This window comes from Belonocnema kinseyi, chromosome 4, assembly GCF_010883055.1.
Source record: "Belonocnema kinseyi isolate 2016_QV_RU_SX_M_011 chromosome 4, B_treatae_v1, whole genome shotgun sequence".
Taxonomy (NCBI): Eukaryota; Metazoa; Arthropoda; class Insecta; order Hymenoptera; family Cynipidae; genus Belonocnema; species Belonocnema kinseyi.
Genome location: NC_046660.1, coordinates 128,431,169 through 128,451,928, shown reverse-complemented (window position 1 = coordinate 128,451,928; position 20,760 = coordinate 128,431,169). Strand labels below are relative to the sequence as shown.

The window sequence follows — 20,760 nt, the reverse complement described above, 5'->3', positions numbered from 1 at the left end:
CTTGTACCCAGAGTTTTGGCTGAATATGGTTACGAAAATAAATAGGCAGTCGCGGATAATTGTCCAGGGGTGGTCCCGAAGGAATTAACCCCCAAGCGAAGGTGTAAAAACCGTGCCGAAAGGTGAATGGCACCTGGGTGAGGTCTCTAGAACGGTGACTCTGGGATACCGGGCGACCTCTCAGAGTACGCAGCTTTATCCTTGCATGTGGGGCTCGACAAGGATGGACGAACCCCTTTCCCTAGCTTCTCGTGGGATTAACAATGACAACACCTAACATAGTTTTAGTAAGTGCGGTTCAAAACAAAAGTACGCGAAGGGTTCCCGACAATGGGTCGGCCAACAATGCCGACCACTCTAGAGCTGGGGGAGCTAATGAAAATGGATCCAATGGGACGGATCCGCGGGATCTCGCGACCTTAGGTGGACGGCGCGACTGAATTACGACTTGCTAGAGTAGTACGATGCGAGGTGGCACCTGAACGGGGTTACATGACACGGCTGCATTCTCTGTGGTGCGAGAAACACACGGAGCTATCGCACTTTTCGCAGCAACGTCTGCGAAACCACGCTGAACTAATCCGAAAAAGGAGCTATGTGAGCGGAACGCCTACTCTACCACAGCTAGAACAAGCCGGCAACAGAGAAAGAGAGGCGACACTAAGACTAACCGCAACCAGACATTTTTCCGAAGAATCCGACCTCTGGGTTATCAATTATTGTGTGTATAATGCAGCGAGAACTTTGCCCGATGCGATCCGTAAAACAAGACCAACGGTTGATGATAAGACCAAAAGACGAATGCATCAACTTCCCATAAAGATAGGATGGGCAAGACAGTAGACATCCCGCATTCAGTGTGTGATTGACTACATTACATCTGGCAGGAATTAAACCGCCAAGGTTCGAAGGTTCGCGCGCGAACTCCGGAAACGTTATCACACACTTAACAAGTCAAAACTGCTGACCATCAGGCAGCATATTGTTGAGAGAATACAGACACTATCTGACGCTAAGAGAAGTCTAGAGCGGAGGGAGAGGTGGGTCCGAGAAAATCAACAGTTTCTCTCTGACCCAACTCGACCTTTCCAAGACCCTCCAGATACAGTCGAACACCCGCCGAAACCAGATGAAGCCGATGTATTTTAGAGAGAAGTCTAAGAAGTGCAGCATAGACTGGACGAAGACTCAGTAAATATAAATAGCTTCAAGAAACTGTGTGACTTACTGTGTGACAACTTAGCTGACCCGAAGAATTACAGGCTAATCACTTGTCTTAACACACTGTATAAGATATTCACAGCTATCCTAAATTATAGGATGGCTCGGGCAATTGAACCTGTGTGGCAAGAAATGTATAAACAACGAGGCTCAAAGAAAGGCGTAGCAGGATGTCGAGAGAACCTGCTCATCGATAGATGTGTCTGCAAAGGTACAGCATTCCACCAGCGTGACCTATCGATGGCCGGGATTGATTATCGGAAAGCTTTCGATTCGACCTCCCATAGACTTATCATCTGTCTTTTGAAAATCTTGAAGGTTCATCCGCAAATAGTTAGGTTCATAGAGAGATTGATGCCGCTTTGGAAAACCAGATTCACTATCTCATCTGGAAAAAATCGTGTGACAACTAACAAGGTCACCTTTCAGAGTGGTGTCTTTCAGGGCGACACCATGAGTCCACTCCTCTTTTGCCTTGCATTATTGCCACTATTACTAGCACTTAGCCATTCCGACGAGTACTTGTGTGGCAAACCTGCAGCTTGAAAGTACAAGGTCACTCATGTGTTGCACATGGAAGATCTTAAGATCTATGCTAAAAACAAAATGCAACTATATCTAGCTCTAGGGATTGTCAAACGTTATACTAAGGTAATTGATATGGAATTTGGGTTAGACAAATGCGCCAAGGTTTATCTGAAGCGAGGAAGACTTAATGGCAGCCCCTATGATCCTGAGCTCATTGGTAGAAGCGCTATACGACACCTTTGCGCTGGAGAGACTTATACATTACTGGGCGTGCCACAAAGCCGCATTCAGGATGACTGTACATCTCACGCCATCAAGGTGGTCGCGGAATATTGAATCTTGAATGTCTTTGCAACAGGATTATTCTGGGTACAGCATATAGAGTTGCAAATGGAAGAGACCCTCTTCTTAAAATGGTCAGGAATCACGAAGAAGTGGGCAAAGGAGCATTTCTGTACAAAGCAGCGGAGAAGGCTGCTGAAACACGCGGACTTAGCTTCGGTCTCAGGGGTGAGAAAAATGCATCAAATTTGATATATCTCGAGTACTCACTCCTGAAAGCCCTGATTAAGAAAGCACAAGAGAAAACTTTCGTGAACAGCTCCTCGATAAGAGGATGCACGGTATCTTCCACAGAAATGTGAAGGATCAGTCAATGTCTTGTGAGCTAACGTTTGTTTTCCTTAAATCGCCCGGATTGAAGTCTGGTACGGAGTGTTTCATTTTGGCATGCCCAGACGGGGTCATTTCCACCTTAATATACCGTCGCCACATTTTGAGCGAAGACATTCCCGATAATAGCTGCAGGGCGTGCCATGCACACTTCGAGCATTTAGCTCACATATTATCTAGTTGTCCAACTCACGCGGGAACGACCTACATTCAAAGGCACAATGCGGCACTAAGAGTGCTTTATTACCATCTCTGTCACTCTTACGGTATTAACCTTAATATCGCGTCTCCAAATGCTCCTAGGGGAATCGAGTCAATTGTCGAGAATGGGAATTGCCGCATGTACTGGATCTTTATATTCTCGACAATTGTTTCTGTTGCTCACTCGAGGCCTGACATGGTTCTTCTTGACTTCGAGAAGCGAACCATGTTCGTTATCGAATTTTCGGCACCAGCTGACAAATACATCATAGTTAAGGAGAATGAAAAGAAAGAGAAGTATCGAGACCTTATAAGGGAGTTGCGACGATTGAACCCGAAATATTCTGTTAAACTAATCGTCCTTATCATCGGCGCTCTTCGAGTGTCAAGCTTTCCCTCGATAATGGCCTAAAAAGCATCCCTGCGTGTCAACAATATGCTAAAACACTTGCGGAAAAAATGCAGAAGGGGGCAGTCCTTGCGTCGCTCCGTTTTCTTAGGGTGAACGGGGCTTTTGCTGGATCGACGTATTGATTCCGTTACAGACTGTAACTACCTATCTCACGGTCGCGAGACGTGGGTGTGACTGAAATCTTGTGGTTGTCCTTATGACAAATTTTTAATTATATATGTTAATTTCAGCTTCATATTCCTACCACGCACGTTTGCATAGGCAACTTTCATCTTAAATATTTTACAGTCAATAAAGAAACGTGTGTATAATGGCGTTCATCAAAACATAACTATGTCCTTCAAACAAAGGAAGAAAGAACTCACAGTCATGAAAAAGTCCCGACCTCTGGGAATTACCGAACAAGTTCTCTACTAATTGCATACCAATTTTTTGCCACCACTTCTAATTTATCGAAGCACATTGAAAGTGTCTATACTTTTTACGTAAGACCTAAAATCAGTTGTCAATAGCCGCATCGATTGCCGGTAGTTTTTTAAGCGCAAGATCACACGTGCTCACCCGGCATCTACATGGACACGCGTTTTGCTGGGCTCGGCATAAAACGCAATACTCTGCCTCTTTTTTTTACTGCGTAAAAGAGAGACCGCGACTGCGCATACACGATGCGCAAACCAAAAACGCGTCTATGTTTACATTTTATTATAATCAAAAATACTTAATTCAGTCATTTGTATAATTTATTGCAAAATTTTTTATTTGTATAAAATTGCATTTCACTACCATGTATATAAATGGTATTGCAATTCAAATATTATAATACTTAAGATATTTAAATTAATTTGATATTTAATTTTATGAAATTCATATTTATAAAATAGGTTTCTTATAATGGACATTGCTGAATCTTAAAAGTCCAATTCATTTACGTCCCTAACTTATCTGCATTTTTCCTATTCAAATTTACATGCAGCCGCTTCCCATTCACAACAATTAAAAAATGAAAAGCGTAATCTGCATTATACAATACAACGGACTTTATCAAACACCAATTATATGATGCAGGTCCGTTTCTGTAGAAGGGAACCTGCACTTTTCCATTCAGTTTGGCATCCTTCAAACTCCATTTTATTGAGAACTTGAAACGATTCATGCGTTTCTCCCACCAATCATAAATTACGAATTAAACTTAATTTAGTTTTTGAGATTATGTTCTCCTATTCAGAATGTCTTAAAACTATAGAACGAGTACATCTCCAAATGTGGCTTGGCAGATTTAATTAAGTCCAAATAGCTGACCAACTGAAAGAGTCGCAGAACAATTGAAATGCAACTATGTCAATCTAGAATTTCAAGATATATATTTCAAAGTGCTCTAGTTTAATCGTTTCTTTTTTCCTCGGTCATTAACAGTGCTGAAAATTGTGGAGTCTACGCTGCCGACGACGGCAAAAAACGGTTTTACCGGCGCTGATAAGGGAGCCGTTTGCCAGCTGTTTTTCCCAAGAAGCGACATACGAATAAAAGCGAATTACGTAGAGCCTAAGATGGCATGAAAATAGTTCTGGATTATATTTGGTATCTATTAAAAATTTGGATTTACATTACCAAAAAAATAATTTTCTCTATTCTTTGAAAATTAAAAAAATGATGAAAAGTAAAAAACTTTTTTTAATTTAATCAAAATAGCGAATTTTATTCGAATAATTTAAATGTATTTAACCTACCTGTAAGAAACTTTGACACAACATTTTTAAAGTTAAAAACAAAAATTTTAATTTTAAAAATGACCTAAATGTTTTAATTTTGTATGGAAATATCTTGTTTATGCACTTAACCTTGATCTTGTGCTCCTTGAAAAATATTATCAAAGTCAGACTCAATTGGACAAATCCATCAAAATCTAGCATACCTACAACAGACAGACAAGCAGTCAGACAGACGCCGACAAAATGTTATGATTTTCGGACTCTGTGAGTGCGAAAACGTGTTGTCCGTTAAAAACTGGAGATTTAACATTTTCACAATGACATTGCATTCTCAAGAATAAGAAGGTAAAAATGAGGTTTCGTCCCACTTGCCTTTCCACCCCCACACCACGATGACAAGGGTTAGGGGTTTGACCAGCATTATTTCTGTGAGCAGTCATATGAGTGCCTTTTCGTCGTTACGACAAGTTGGAAATTGGTAGGGGTTTGACCAGGATTATTTCTATGGCCAGTAACCGAATTAAGAAACAAAATATTTGGAATGAAAACTCCATAAAAATCTTAAAAATAAATAATGTACGTATTAAAATCTAGAAAAAATTTAAAACCATAAATTTCCCCCTTATAACCTTAGAAAAATGAGAAATTTACAGAATTTTTCCCCCTTCGACTAAAAAAATGTTAAAAATATAAATATTACCTTTTTAAATTCAGAAATAAATTTAAAAAAACGTACCCTTTTCAGAACAGAACCAAATTAAATACCGAAATTTCCTCTTCCGATTCAGGAAAGGTTCAAAAATAAAAAATGTTCCCCTTTCATCAACAGAAAAATTTGGAATGTAAAGTACCTGCCCCGCTTCAACTTAATTAAAGTATGATATAATATTCTAACTCATTTCTAAATATAATAATTCCATGTGCGAGAAAATAAGATACGCGCCAAGCGCACTTATGAGGGCCTAGTGATTTCTAAAATCCAGTTCATGTAGAGAGAGCGGGACATAACAGGTACTCTTGACTGTTACCACCAACTTAAAATTACACCCATGATCAAAATTTGCAAATATATGTATTGTTCACTTTCGGTACCCTAAAAACATACTGAATACTACTCCCTCTATGATGGGTAATTTTGTAGCTGTAAAATCCTGCGTACAAACAAACGGAAAAACGTTGACATGACAACTTGGACGAGAGTTTTTGACGCATGAAACCGAGACTATAAATATTGTATAAAACATCGTATAACATATTTCCCCAAAAGTATATAATAGTCTGATATCTACCTGAAAACGGCATCCCAATCCAGCCTGTGATATCTGCCTCTCCTTTTTAATGTAATCTCAGAATATTTTTCACAAATTCTCTCGTATATACAAACATTTATCCCCATTTCGGTCACAAGTTTTTTTTCTACTTGACTGACATCTAAAATTTCCTCATCAATTAAGCGTGGTAAATCTCGCTTTGTCCTACTAGTGTATGTTTCTGAAATAATTTTGTAAATTAAAATTATTATAAGTAATAATATGCAAGAGTTTTGAATGAAATTCAAGTATACCTAAAAGCATACATGTGGTCAATTTACCCAAAGAACATGGTTTCTTCTCTCAAAACGGTGGTACACGGAAAAAAAAGTTTCTCAAGAAACTAGTGACTTTATATTATAATTTCGGATAGGACAGAAAGTCGATTAAAACTCACAACCTTTCGTATTCACCAAAATGATGAATTAAAAGTAAAAGACCCAGGCGGAAAGATTGTATATAGTTTATATATAGCGTGAAATATTGTATATAATTTTATTATTGATGTAGGTTTTTTGACCAGGGAAATTAATTAATTGTTTAAGATGTTAATTTTGTTTGTCTACTTGGCCATAATCAATATTATTAAAACATTGATTAATTTTTAAGATTCTGAAAAAATGCTCTCTAGCTCCGCTGGGATATGAGCACAGGTCCTTCAGATTTCCAGTCTGATTTTCCTATTTTTTTCCTTCAGATTTCTGGACATGGGCTCATATCCCAGCGGAGCTAGAGAGCGTTTTTTCACAATCTCAAAAATTAATCAATATTTTAATAATAATGATTATGACGAAGGGACAAACAAAATTAACAACTTAAACAATTATTGTATATAATATTTATTTTTTTATACAAAACATATATAAAACAAGTGAATATTTCATATACTACTTCACACTATGTATAAACTATAAACAATATTTTCGCCTGGGGAAACTCTGTTTGGAAATAGCTAAAAGACCGTAGCAGGATAGTATGGATGTCATCCATATTTCTTGAAAACGGCTAAACCGATATCAATATCGTTAAAACATATGTTATGCAGTGTACTAAAGAAATTCTGAAAAAATTAGTAACTAATTCTGTTGGTTATAAGGGGATAACAAAATTATTACAATTTCCAAATCATTTTTTTTTAGGAAGTACTTTTGGTACAGCGACCATTTTTTCACTATATCATGCTCATATTTAAGCATGCTTGCGGAAATAATTGAAGCATTCATTTATATTTTAAAAATAAAAACTGCCTATTGGCCCCCTATATGCATAAAATTCCACGGTAATGAGCGGCTAACTGAATTTGTAGCACAAACCCATTATTCGTTTAAAAACACATTTTCTTGTGAATTTTTGAGTCACAGTGCTATTGATTATAAGTAGATAGAAAAGTACCTCTTTTCGATGGTTCACTGCTGACATTCACAAAAGTAATTTCATGTTTGTCCAGGATGCACCCCGTAGAGGTCGATCCCCCCAATTTCATTAAAAATCCAAAAAAAAAAAAGAAATTCCCTAATGGGGAAAAATCACTGTTTTGAGTTTTTAGAATAATTTTTTAGGGTTTTAAACAATGTGACGAGAAAGTATGGGGGCCTGTTGAGAATTATCCAACGAAGCATTGTATGTATCAGACATACAGGGGTTGAAATCTCTAACACACCCTCACGAGTACCTGAAAACTACCCTTAAAACCAAAACTGTCAATTCTCCATGAAATGGAGACAAATGGGATTTGTTTAAATAATTTTTTTTTCGAACATTCGTTTTCCCCCTTAGAAATTATTACTATTAGTCTGGTGGAATATTTATTAATATTCGTTCATTAATCGTTTATTATTTAAAGAAATGGAATTCGTTTAAACAATTTTGTACTAAAATTATTTTTTCCTTAAAAATTATAACTATAGATCTAGTGGAATATTTATTAACATTAGTTAATTATTTTTTAATTATTTAAACAAATGGAATTTGTTTGCATATTTTTTAAATAAAAATTATTAATATTTTTTCAGTGGAATATTTATCAACATTCTATGATTAACTTTATTTTTTTAATGTTGTAATAAAAGTGATTACTTACATATAACTGATAAATTTATTATTATTAAATTAATTATTAATCAGTAATTAATTATTGCTGATAAATATTCCAGTACACCCACAGTAATAATTTTATTTACAAAAAATTCGAAACGAAATGATTTACACAAATTGACTGATGACAAATTGACATTGACTGATCCTTCACATTTCTGTGGAAGATACCGGGCATCCTCTTATCGAGGAACTGTTCACGAAAGTTTTTCTCTTCTGCTTTCTTAATCCGGGCTTTCAGGAGCGAGTACTCGAGATTGATAAGATTTGATGCATTTTGCTCACCCCTAATACCGAAGTCAAGTCCGAGTGTTTCAGCAGCCTCCTCCGCTGCTTTGTACAGAAACGCTACTTCCACTTCTTCGTGATTCCTGACCATTTTAAGAAGAGGGTCTCTTCCATTTGCAACTATGTGCTGTACCCAGAATAATCCTGTTGTGAAGACATTCAAGACCCAATATTCCGCGACCACCTTGACGGCGTGAGATGTACAGTCGCGGAACGGAAGACTTAAGATGCATGCTTTTGTTCAAGTGCATAACCTTTCTTGTCCCGATATCAAGGGATCTGAGCTCGTTCTTCGTCCATGGAACTACTCCAAATGAATAGAGTAGTACCGGGACGGCAAGCATGTTCGTTGTAGATACTTTGTTCCTCGACGACAGTTCGGAAGACCAAATCTGTCGGATGAGACGTTTATATCTGCTTCGGAGAGTATCCTTTATAGATGTCACATCCTGAATGCGCAAAGGTGTCGTATAGTGCTCCTATCAACGAGCTCAGGATCTTCAGGGATGCCATTAAGTTTTCCTCGCTTCAAATAAACCTTGGCGCATTTCTCTAACCTAAATTCCATTCCAATTTCCTTAGTATATCGTTCGACAATCCCTAGAGCTAGATGTAGTCGCTCTTTGTTTTTAGCATAGATCTTCAGATCGTCCATGTAAAATACATGAGTGACCTTGTACTTTCGATCTGCAGGTTTGCCGCACAAGTACCCGTCGGAATGGCGCAGTGCTAGAGATAGTGGCAATAATGTAAGGCAAAAGAGGAGTGGGCTCATAGTGTCGCCCTGAAAGACACCTCTTTGAAAGGTGAGCTTGTTAGTTGTCACACGATTTTTTCCAGATGAGATAGTAAATCCGGTTTTCCAAAGCGGCATCAATCTCTCTATGCACCTAACTATTTGCAGATGAAACTTTAAGATTTCCAAAAGACAGATAATAAGTCTATGGGAGGTCGAATCGAAAGCTTTCCGATAATCAATCCCGGCCTTCGATAGGTCACGCTGGTAGAATGCTACATCTTGACAGACACATCTATCGATGAGCAGGTTCTCCCGACATCCGGCTACGCCCTTCTTCGAGCCTCGTTGTTCATACATTTCTTGCCACACAGGTTCAATTGCCCGAACAATCCTATCATTTAGGATAGCTGTGAATATATTACAAAGTGTGTTCAGACAAGTTATTGGCCTGTAATTCTTCGGGTCAGCTAAGTTGCCTATTTTCGGCAGGAGTATTGTGCTCCCTTCCACCAACCACTCCGGAATCGGCTCTTCCGACATCAAATATGAGGTGAAAATACGGGCCAAATGCTGATGGGTTGAAGAAAACTTCTTCCACAAAACTTCTTACATATATATATTGTATACAAATATACAATATTGTTTTATCATTAACAAAAATTAGCATCTATGACAGTCAGAATCACCCTTCTTGTTAGGACAGGTATATACTCGAAGTTATAAAACGTTCACGTTCAAGTCATAAAAATTCGACTCCAGAGATAAATTTATGTCTTTCAGACAAAGAAATTTGTCTCCAAGACATAAAATGAATTCTGGCTCCGTCTTAAAAATGAGACATGCCCAAGTTGAACTTTTCGACTTCAGCATGTCTTAATTGCCGGCAATTGAAGTCAAACTCAAGTCGAAGCATTTTTACTCGGGTTCACATGAAAGCGTCTCTCACCGGATTGAGTTTCACGAAAACAACAAATTTCTCGCTCTTTTAACTTTTGCCTGTCGTATTATATTCTCCAGATATCCAAAAACAATATCCTGGTTTGCGCAAAATTTGTACAGCACAGATTAGGATTTTAATTTATCAAGTATATATTCTTCAAGGAAAATGTGAGTTAATGTTTCTATTTTCAAATCACCTACACATGACTCCAGGTATGTCTGGCATGCACATTTTATACAAATGTATATGCAATTTTGAAATATTACAAAAATAGTGCGCGATAAATCTTAGGGGATTAAATACGTCCGTAAAATCTTGTGAATTCAGAGGAAGAACATTTTCCCATCCGGAAATGAAAGGCTTCGGAGACTTCTTGCTTCGGAGACTACAAAAGGAATAAAATCTATAATTATCAGAGGTTCGAAGGAAGATCAAGCAATATCCTCATGATATGATTAAATGTTATGTAAAGCCTTACTTTTTACGATAATAGCACAATGTATAAGTTGTCAAGGCTAGTGATAAGTGAGGCTTCGGAGACTAATCCGAATTTTTACTCGCACTCATTTGTTTAAAATTGTTTATTTATAACTTGATAATTCATTATTGATGAATACACTATGTATAGAATCTTGATGTTGAGATCCATATTTTTTTATTTATGTGTTACAAAGTACAATGTGTAGTATTCTAAAGTACTTATTACGGTCAATTAGAATAGTTTCGGATTTTATGCAAAACTCGAAAGTATAATGTGAGAGTTATCTAAAGTATGAAATTCACGGGTTGGAAATTTAGAACAATGATTTTTTTTAGTATTTAATCTTTATTTCAACATAGCATACAATATACAAAATTTCAGGAATTTTCTCCACAATTTATTCGGCAAAAATCCACATTTTCGTTGAAGAAAATCATTTTCCCCAAGATTTGTAGAAATTTTCCTAAAAGTTCTTATAGCTCCTTAAAAAATTGGGGGAAATCCCCTCAAATTAAGAAAATTAGATAATACCTACAATTTTTGGCCGAATTTCCTCAAATTATGGGTAATTCATACGAAAGCTTTGGAATATTCCCTACAATTTGAGGAATTGAGTGATTCCCAATAAATTCAGGGAATCGTTCAAAAACTAACGTTGGATTTGCCGCGTGTGTCAGGTAATTTTTATGAAAATGCTTGAATTCTTATAGTATGGTCAGGAAGATATTTTACCCTAAAATATTCGATAAACTAGCACAATAATTTGAATAATTTTAAATATTTTTTTTGGAGAAAAGATTTATTAATGATAAAGTCATCTCAAACATTTTTAATAAATTAATATTAGGTTAATAATTTTGTAAGAAAAATAAACCTTTTATACCCTTGCAGAAATTTTGGTGTGGCGATGGTCGGGCCCCGATCTGAAAAAATATGGGCCCGATAGAGTAATCTGTCTAGCACTAGACCGTAAATGAAACGCCCTACCCGACCGGGCCCAGATCGGGGAATTCAAAATGTGGCACGATCTGGCCCAGATATGCCCCTTTAATTTTTATTTCTATAATTAGTAAAACTTCAAAAGCTATGAATATTTTTTCAACTTTGCCTCTTACAAAACTTCAATTTTTCTCTATTCTGCATTATATATTATTCTACATTATATCTCATTTTCAATATACTACATTACATTATCTGTTTGTATATCTTGAATTTATCGATAAGAGTTTGCATTTTGAATAAAACTATTACGCTTTGACAAACAATGTTAAAATTTAGAGCTATTACACACAGAAACACAAACGAATTCTGATTATAAATATTTTTGAATCTTTCTAATATTTTTTTGGAATGATTTTTGTTTGACTAATACACATGGGGCACGTGGAGTGAGATTTAAGAAGTAAGGTTATGTGCGAGAAAATATATAAAGCATTTAATTTATAATGTTACTAATCATAAAATTCATACATTTGGTATAAGGTGATCTCTGTTTTCAGAATATCAGCAGAAAAATATAAAATTCTAAAAAACTGGAAAGCATTTTTTTATTTACATAAATAGTAAGTGCGCTCAAAATGACGACGCTTTCTCGAATACATTGCTGGAAATCTTCAGAAGCTAAAAATGAATTTTGATCATGATTCTAGCGAATTAAAGCTTACCTTTGCCTTCATTACGGACATTAGAAATCTCGCCAACAATTCCGTATTTCCGAACTCGGAATCTACTATTTGCTTTTGGCATTTTAAGTTATATGAAAGAAAAACAATATTACGATGATCACAGAAAACTTGAAATAATCTTGTGTAACCTAACCCGACCCTACGTAGTTCTGACGCGAGTCATATCATCTACCCCCTTGGGGACACATCTAGAAAATCCAATCGGGCCCAGATCGGAACTCTGGAATAAGTTGGGCAATTTCTGCACGAGTAACAATAATGATTAGAGTCTACAAAAAGTCGTAATCTTATTTCTTATAGTATTTTTCAGAATATTTCGAATTTTTAAGAACATTTATGAATAACTTTGTATGGAATTTTGAGAAAATCCACATTGGAAAACATACATATAGATGTGGGTGAAATGTACCCGCCGGAAGTAACAAGACTCTAAATTTTTATAGATGCTTATTTTTGAATTTATCTGAAAGATGTGATATGCGTAAATAAAGACTAATCCTTCAGGTAGGTGAAATTGGAAACAAAAAAAGTTGTTGATTAATCATTTAAGAGTAGTATACTAGTAGTATACTATTCAGCACGGTACAGTTCAGATTTCGCTACCACCTTCATTTTAGTCTTGCGGTTCTGAGCTGACTTGCTTTTTTATTATTATTCCACAAATCTTGGGGAATTTTAGCTAAATAAATTAATGAATTTTTAAGCGTAGACTATGTCCCCCCTTAAATTTTGGGTAAATTTCCACTTTGTTGAATATTCCAGAAAAGTTTAGGGAGATTTCCGTAAATAATTAGTATTTTCACAAACTTTTAGGCAATATTTCACAAAATTTTGGGAAAATTTCCCTATTTAAAGTTCGGGATAATTCCTGAAAGCTTAGTTATTATTACACAATATCATAGGAAATTTTCTTCATGAAATCTTAGGTAAAATTCACCACTTTTTGTGTGATATTTCACATGGATGTTTGGAGAATTTTTCCTATTAAACTTTTGGAAAAATTCCCCAAAATGTGTAGAAATTAGCGTCAATCAAATTTTGGGTAAAATTCTCCAAGAAAATGTCTACAGTGTAGCTACGATATCAAAAGCATGAGTATAATTTACTTAAATTTGCCCTGAAAGTTAAAAAATCAGGTTTGAGACACGCGTAACAGACTTCGGAAATTACGCATTTCGAGCCATATACTTAAATATAAAAATTAAAACTGATCGAGAATATTTCTTTCATCTTCGGGAGTTTATATCCATATAAAGAGATATACCCTGCACAGACGGAAAAATGATATTATGTTATATATAGTTTAAATATATTGGGTGAATTATTATTTATAATATTCATTTGTCTAATACAAAAAATGTATAAAGCAAATGAATATTTTATATAATACTTCACACTATGTATAAACCAGTGTTGGGTAGTAACTTGTTACAAGTAACTAAGTTACTAAAAAGTTACGTTTTTTGTAACTTTTAGGGTAACTTAGTTACTTTTTTTCAAAGTAACTTGCAAAGTAGCTTAGTTACGATTTTCGCAGTAACTTGTAACTTAATTTTAGTTACTTTACAGTTACTTTGAGTACTTTGTATTCTAATTTCCAAAAATATATTATTGTTCACTTGACGAAATATCTGTCTAGTTTTTTATTTACTAAACCACTCTTTGTTCTTTAAATAATATTTTGACGAATTATTAATATTTGTATTGTTATGAAATAATAATAATTAATATTATTCATCTTGTATTCATTATTTTTATTTTTAAATAAAAAAATAAAGGAAGAGAAAAAAGTAACTTTTTATGTAACTTGAAGTTACTTTATCTAGTAACTGTAACTAGTTACAGGTACAAGTAACGCTACTGTAACTAGTTACTTTTTTCGTTAAGTAACGTAACTTTAACTAGTTACTCAACAAAAGTAACTTACCCAACACTGGTATAAACTATACTGAGACATTTGAATATCCGAGAAACGTCACTAAGAAACCCTGGATATCCTGGCAATATCACTGGTGTATCAAAATTTCCGCCTTGGAGTATATCCCAACATGTTTTCCCTGAAATATTCCTGGAATAACCTGACACATAAGAAGAATTTCCCAGGTTATCCTATTCCTGGAGGGTAAGATCTGAGTATGAATTATATAACTATGTGCACAAGGTTGCTTAATTCCTGTGAATTATTGTTAGTAGGCATTTTCACTTCATCGCCAGCTAACTTCGCTCTGTTAAGTGCAAAGGGGATAACAGTGGCACCTAATGCAAAATAGAAAAACATTTTAAAATTTATTTATATAAAAAAAGTAGTTTTTCACGAAAATATTAACAAACTAAGGCCAAAATGTACCAAATGCCATATCCATGTATTCGATCCATTGTATTATCCTTAGAACTCAACGAAATGAAGTTAACTAGCGGTTAAGTAAAAATACTTAATTAGGCAATTCCATCAATTAATTTTTTCTATATAAGTGTATCTGAAAAATTTTCTTTATTTTTTAATTAAGGTTTAATAAAATAATAAAATTATAATAATTATTATTCATTATAAAGATTTTACAGAAATAAAGTTTTGTCCCATGTATTTCAACCATTGTCTTTCTTTCAGCACTCAACGCAGTGAAGTTAGCTGATGGTGCAAGTGCAAATACCTCATTAATCTGATCATATATCTTGTAAAACCGTTCGTGTGTTTCATCGCTTATTTTAAATTCCATTGAAACACATTAGTCACCTATGGCAAAGCTATTGTAGCGCTAAGCCACTACATAGTTTCGTGGTTTAAGAGAGGTCGAGGTAAGTGGAACACTTTCGCTTTCTCTGTTCGTCGAATTGAATCACGTTTTTGGAGTGCTACGAGTCTACACGTACTTATATTCTGCAAACAAAGCACGAAACCAGTTTTCTTTCCTCTCCTTAACGTGCGTAAAATGGAATCAAGAAGTAATTTAAAAAAATATCCGTTTGCCTTACGTACACAATACCAAATAATTATAGCTAATATTATGAGAGTTGAGGGTTGAAAATTGATATTTTAATCGTTGATTCATTATAGTAACTTGCCAGCATGTTAGCACTTTTGGTTTCATATTTTTGTAATCCTTTTTAAAAGAAAAAATGGTTAAAATAAAATCTTTAATATTTTATAAATTATATTTGAATTGCATACATAATGATACCACGTTATATTAGAAGGTTTTGTATTTAATGTTTTTAAATTTAATTTCTCCTAATTTCTTGATAAATTAGGCAATTTTCAAACTACTAGCATTTGAAATTAAAAACTTTCGAATTCTCTCGCACGCTCTCTGTTTGCGCGCGCGCGCGTGTGTGTGTAATTTAAATGCAAGAGTGATCTCAGTGTGGGGGGGGGGGGGGGGGGGGAGATACGGAAGTAGAATGTTCGAAAAATGTTTAACCTACGTCAGCACCCAATATCGTTAATGTGCTGCCAGTTCTTTTTTATTTTCTTGAGACTCGAAGAAATTTAGAGGAATCACGGATTTTTGAAGAATGCCAAGTAAGCTCAAACACTAAATCCCTCTTTTTATTGTTACATTTTCATCCTTATTAGAAGGTATTGGTGTTATGTGAAAAATGACTTTTGCGGATTTCATAAAATGTCGACGTTTTGAGACACCATGGGTTAGAAAAAATATTTTTTACGTTGGTGTCTGTCGTTGTCGTTTTTGTCGTTGTCATTGTTGTCGCTGTATTCTGTAAACACAGTATTATTTGAAAAAATTATTTGATTCGATTCCCATTTAGCACACATTAGAAGGATAAGAAAAGAAAGGACGAGTTTGTTAGCCAGATTTTTAAAAGAATTTGTTAAAAGTTAGAGCATTTTAAAAATTTTGGAAACCACTTTTTTCAAATATTTGACATTTTTGAGACAGTCATGTATATTAAATCAAAATACACACAATTTATTCTACTTAATTTTTCGATGAAATAAAAATTACCAAAGTTATATCATTTTCAAAATACAAAAAACCAAACGAAAAGTAACATTGAAGCCAAACAAAGCGTGATCTGGTAAAAAGTCCAGATAAGAAAAACGTTACTTTTTCAATGCTCTACAAGATTGACTAAAGAACTCTTTAAATTTTTCTAACGAAAAATCGAAAATTCCAATTTTTATCGCAAAAAAAATAATGAAAAGACAATAACTCTATTTTGTTGAAAACAAAGCAAGATACGGAAAAAATAGATTTGTCAAGATTGTGCACCTCAAAAAGAATAGAAAATTTTTCAGGAATCACATTTTTGTAGGTGAAGCAGTTTTTTTTTATTTCTGAAAAACAGCATTAAAAATAAAAAAATTATATTTGAGTGCAACGATACAAGATACGAGAATAAGTGAGACAACATTTATTCAACCAAGAAGATTTACAAATTGTTTACGAATATTTTTTTGATAAGAAGCGTAGTTTTGTTAATCCTAAAAAACAATATTAAAAATAAAGACAAAAATTATAGAAACAATGTAATAAGAATAAGATTGTTTCAATAGCCATGCATATTATGAATTGTAATGAGATAAATGTATTAAAATGATGCATGTTTCAGCGCAGCTTAGAATAAAATTTAACACAAAACAAGAAACAAATATTAAAGTAATCATGATAAATACATCTTGTACATTATTTTGCAAAATCTAAATTACCAATATCAGGCATAAGTATATAATAAATGTATGATATTGAATATAAAACTGTTGAACATAATGTAGATAATTTGACATTTTGGGCTAAATCGAGTGTCAAGCACGAGATACGTGATGAGAATGTGTTCGCTAAAGCCAAAAGAGCTTTAACAAAAGAGAGTTCACAATCGCAAAATTGCACTCAAACCTGCGCGCGAGGAGAATGTGCCCGCGCAGGAGGCAGTTTTGTTTTTTGTTTTTTATTGGTAAGTTCATATTTCAAAAGCTTATTTGACTAAGTGGATATGTCGACTTGGCATTTTTGTTAAACCAAACCTAACCCACCTTTACCATCAAAATTACGCAAAAGCCACTAACTGAAATTATGAATATGTCGTTCCAAATTAAAACAAAACTTAACAATTTTAAACTCAAATTTATGCATATTGAATAATGTTAAGGTGCAAAAATCGTACACTTTCGCAGTAGAAAAGTTGTAAAATTTACAATTACCTTCCTTCGTAACCAAATTTTAAAAACTAGTAAAATTCACTCTTTAAAATATTAGTATATTTTGGACGAAGGGTGGTACATGGCTTTACTCTCTATAGCCGGGTGTAATGTTTGCATGACGAGCTGCGGGTACATGTCCCGTAAATACGCGAGGCCATATTGGAATACAACCCAGTTGGCACGAAATTTAAGAACGTAATTGGAACGTCCTAGAAACATTTCTTGGACGTATAATTAAAATGACTTTCTTTGAACGTTTTAAAAACTGTCCTAAGTCAGATAAAATAATGTTCTGAAAACGTTTCCAGTTCGAAATACGCCCTTAAAACGTTTCTGGAACATTGTACAAGGAGAAAAAGATATCGCACAATAATATCGCACAACCTCTATATTGCAAGAAAGCGCAATATGATAACGTACAAGCAGGTCCCGGAGCTTTGTACGATATTATAATGCACTAATGTCCCAGAAAAAAATGAAGTTAAATTTTGTTGCATGTGAATGTAGTCTGCTACGGCGTCCTTAGCAGCAACGGGAAAAAGGTGAAGTATGCGTGAATTCCAGCTATAAATCGAGACACCAGATTTAAAACAATCACAGGAAAAAGTTAAAATTTGCTGCAGGTAAGACTTGCAACGGTTAAAAATTAAACATTTCCGCGAAAGTTCCACCGAGGTTAGGAGTATAATTCTGATCTCGTCTCTTGTGTCACGCTGAAGTAAGCAAATTTCGATACAACATGTAGAATCAGCAACAATTAACACGAACATAATTTGTTCTCACTGATATATCTCCTCCAAAATAAATTAAACTATTTTAGATGAATTTGAAATTATTTAATACCATATAGCAAAAAGCGCAACAAACCAATGACAGATGGGAATCCCCATTTCTCTTCTATAGAATGAAATTAAACGACGCTGGATTTCACTGGCTTCGTAATTGTCGCTACACTTCGAATAAAAATGGACCGATTATAAGGCGAAAGTTTATTCATGCAAGGTTAAAAGTAGGAAATTACCTTCTATTCATGTAAAGTTTATCTGGCAAGTTTAATTTTTGTTCCGGTGAATCTTTGACCTAGAATCGATGTAAACTTTATCTTTAATTTTTTCTGTGATCGCTTGTTCACTACTCGAATTCTAGCGAGATCACAAAAGAAGAAATACAATGTGATAGCGTAATAAACTTGAATTCTGACGTTATTGATTGCACAATTATGCGGTATTTAATGTAAAAACTTGCAATGTACGATATCACGATTTTGCGCTATATTATAATGCGATAATTACGATATATGGCGCAAGAATTACGGTATATATTGCAATTCATGCGATAAAATTTTCTCAGTGTATGTTTAAAGAACATTCTTTAGACTGACTAAAACGTTTTTTAGTCGTTTTAATGATGTCCTTTAACGTTTGTGCCCATTGGGAAGTTAAAAAAGCGACATTTAAAAAAGCGATATTTGTATGCAACTTCGCATGAGGGAGTTTTTGAGGTCGCTGATTTCAAACTTGACGTCCAAAGTTACACATTTAAAATCGAAATTACAAAAAAATATTCGCAATTGTTGAAATAAATATTCATAAACAATTGGTATACAAATTCAGAGTATGTGAATTATATTTATATGCAAACAGATAATAAAAGTTATGTCAAAGCTACATTTATAAATGAAGTTTACAATGAGAATTAGCTACTATAAATTTCAAATATATATTACATTATTGTTGGCACTCAGGAATATTTTAGTCATAATCAATCATATAATATTATTAATAGTAAAGCTTTTGCGAGAAAAAATAATTAAGTATGAGTTTTTTCACAAATATTTCAGATTAAATATCATAAAGCTTTCAAACCCGCTTAATTTGTATATATGTTCAACAAATAATTAACTCTGCAAAAAAATTACACCCACGCATTTTTTCTTATTTTTCCTTCTAAACTATCCTAATTTATGTAAAAAAAACACTTTCCAAAATAACATAAAATATTTATTGCAATGGAAGATTTTTCACAAATTAAACTCATAGAAAATTGCTTGCCACTTGCAAAACTAAATTCTGATCCGATGCCTTAAGTCCGACCTCTTTTTTTACCATGTGAGATACACAACGAGGTGCGATCGAAATGGAAAAGATGGTTTCGAAATCTCTCTTTCATACTTATACGGTAGACGGAGGGGTAGTTATCATTATGAAACGATGAGTATGACTTGTTGGAACATCATCAGACTTCCTCTGTCTACCACATACGATAGAAAGAGATATCTCGAAACCATCGTTTTTATTTTTATCGCACGTCGTTGTCTATCTCACATAGTAGAAAGACAGGTCCGTTCATCTTAAGGCGCTTTAAACGGCTTTTAAATTCTCTAGGAGCCAACTAAATCTAAACAGTTGACTTGTTTCACGCATATTTTAAACACGTAATCTAAAGGCAATTATATTACATAAATCGACGGCTGGCAATTTGGCAATCCTGCCGAAACGTTCAGCTCCCTTTTTCCCGAAAATGTTGTTGTTTTTTGAAATTGAAAGTGGGGAGTACTTTTTCTCGCTTGAAACTGGTGCATCTGTGTATGTATGTATGTATGTATGTAGGTATGTATGAATGCATGTATGTATGTATGTATGTATGTATGTATGTATGTATTTATGCATAAAATGGTGGTTTTCATTTCCAGAGGAAATAAATCTGTAATTTTTTTCTCGAAATTCAAATATTCACGTGCCACCGGGCACTTCCAAATTCAATTTCATTAACAGGGCGAAATTTTCGATTCTCTAAAAATGGAACACGTGTTACAGGGTTTCATTGAAACGTGCCAAGTTTTGTAGAGATTGAGGAGAAGTGTATAAAAAAGGAATCCATACTAATAACTTTGATTTTTAACGCCCCCCCCCCCCCCCCCCCCCTCACCCCAAATATGACCCAAAAATCAGAAAACTACATTTTTACGCGTTATTATTTATTTTTAGCAATTTCTGTCGTCGTTTTCATACAAATAATTACTAATTGACAATTTTAATATTTCCCATTACTTTTTCAACAACAACGTTTCTTTATAAAAATAAATGTAAATTATTTTAACAATTATTTATTCCCAACAAATATATAAAATAACCGTATTTTCTGATTGAAATATAATAGTTTGCAATTGCTTGGAGTATTATATTTTGTTTAAAACATTATATATTTACTTAAACAATTTATGCATTTTACAGTCAGAAAAATAATTGGATTGTTCTATATTATTTCATTTTTCTTTAAGTTAGCGAAAAAAACTGCTAAAAGCAAATAAAACATGAAT

At 34.3% G+C, this 20,760-nt stretch overlaps 1 protein-coding gene across 2 annotated transcripts in view; it reads right to left on the bottom strand.

Moving 5' to 3' along the window:
* LOC117171529 overlaps positions 1 to 20,760 on the bottom strand; it is a 99,968-nt gene that overhangs the window by 73,871 nt on the left and 5,337 nt on the right. For both annotated transcript variants that reach the window (XM_033358913.1, XM_033358914.1), the window contains exon 3: positions 6,033 to 6,234. In XM_033358913.1, coding sequence (XP_033214804.1) covers positions 6,033 to 6,234 — 202 coding nt within the window. The remainder of the gene's footprint in view (positions 1 to 6,032; positions 6,235 to 20,760) is intronic.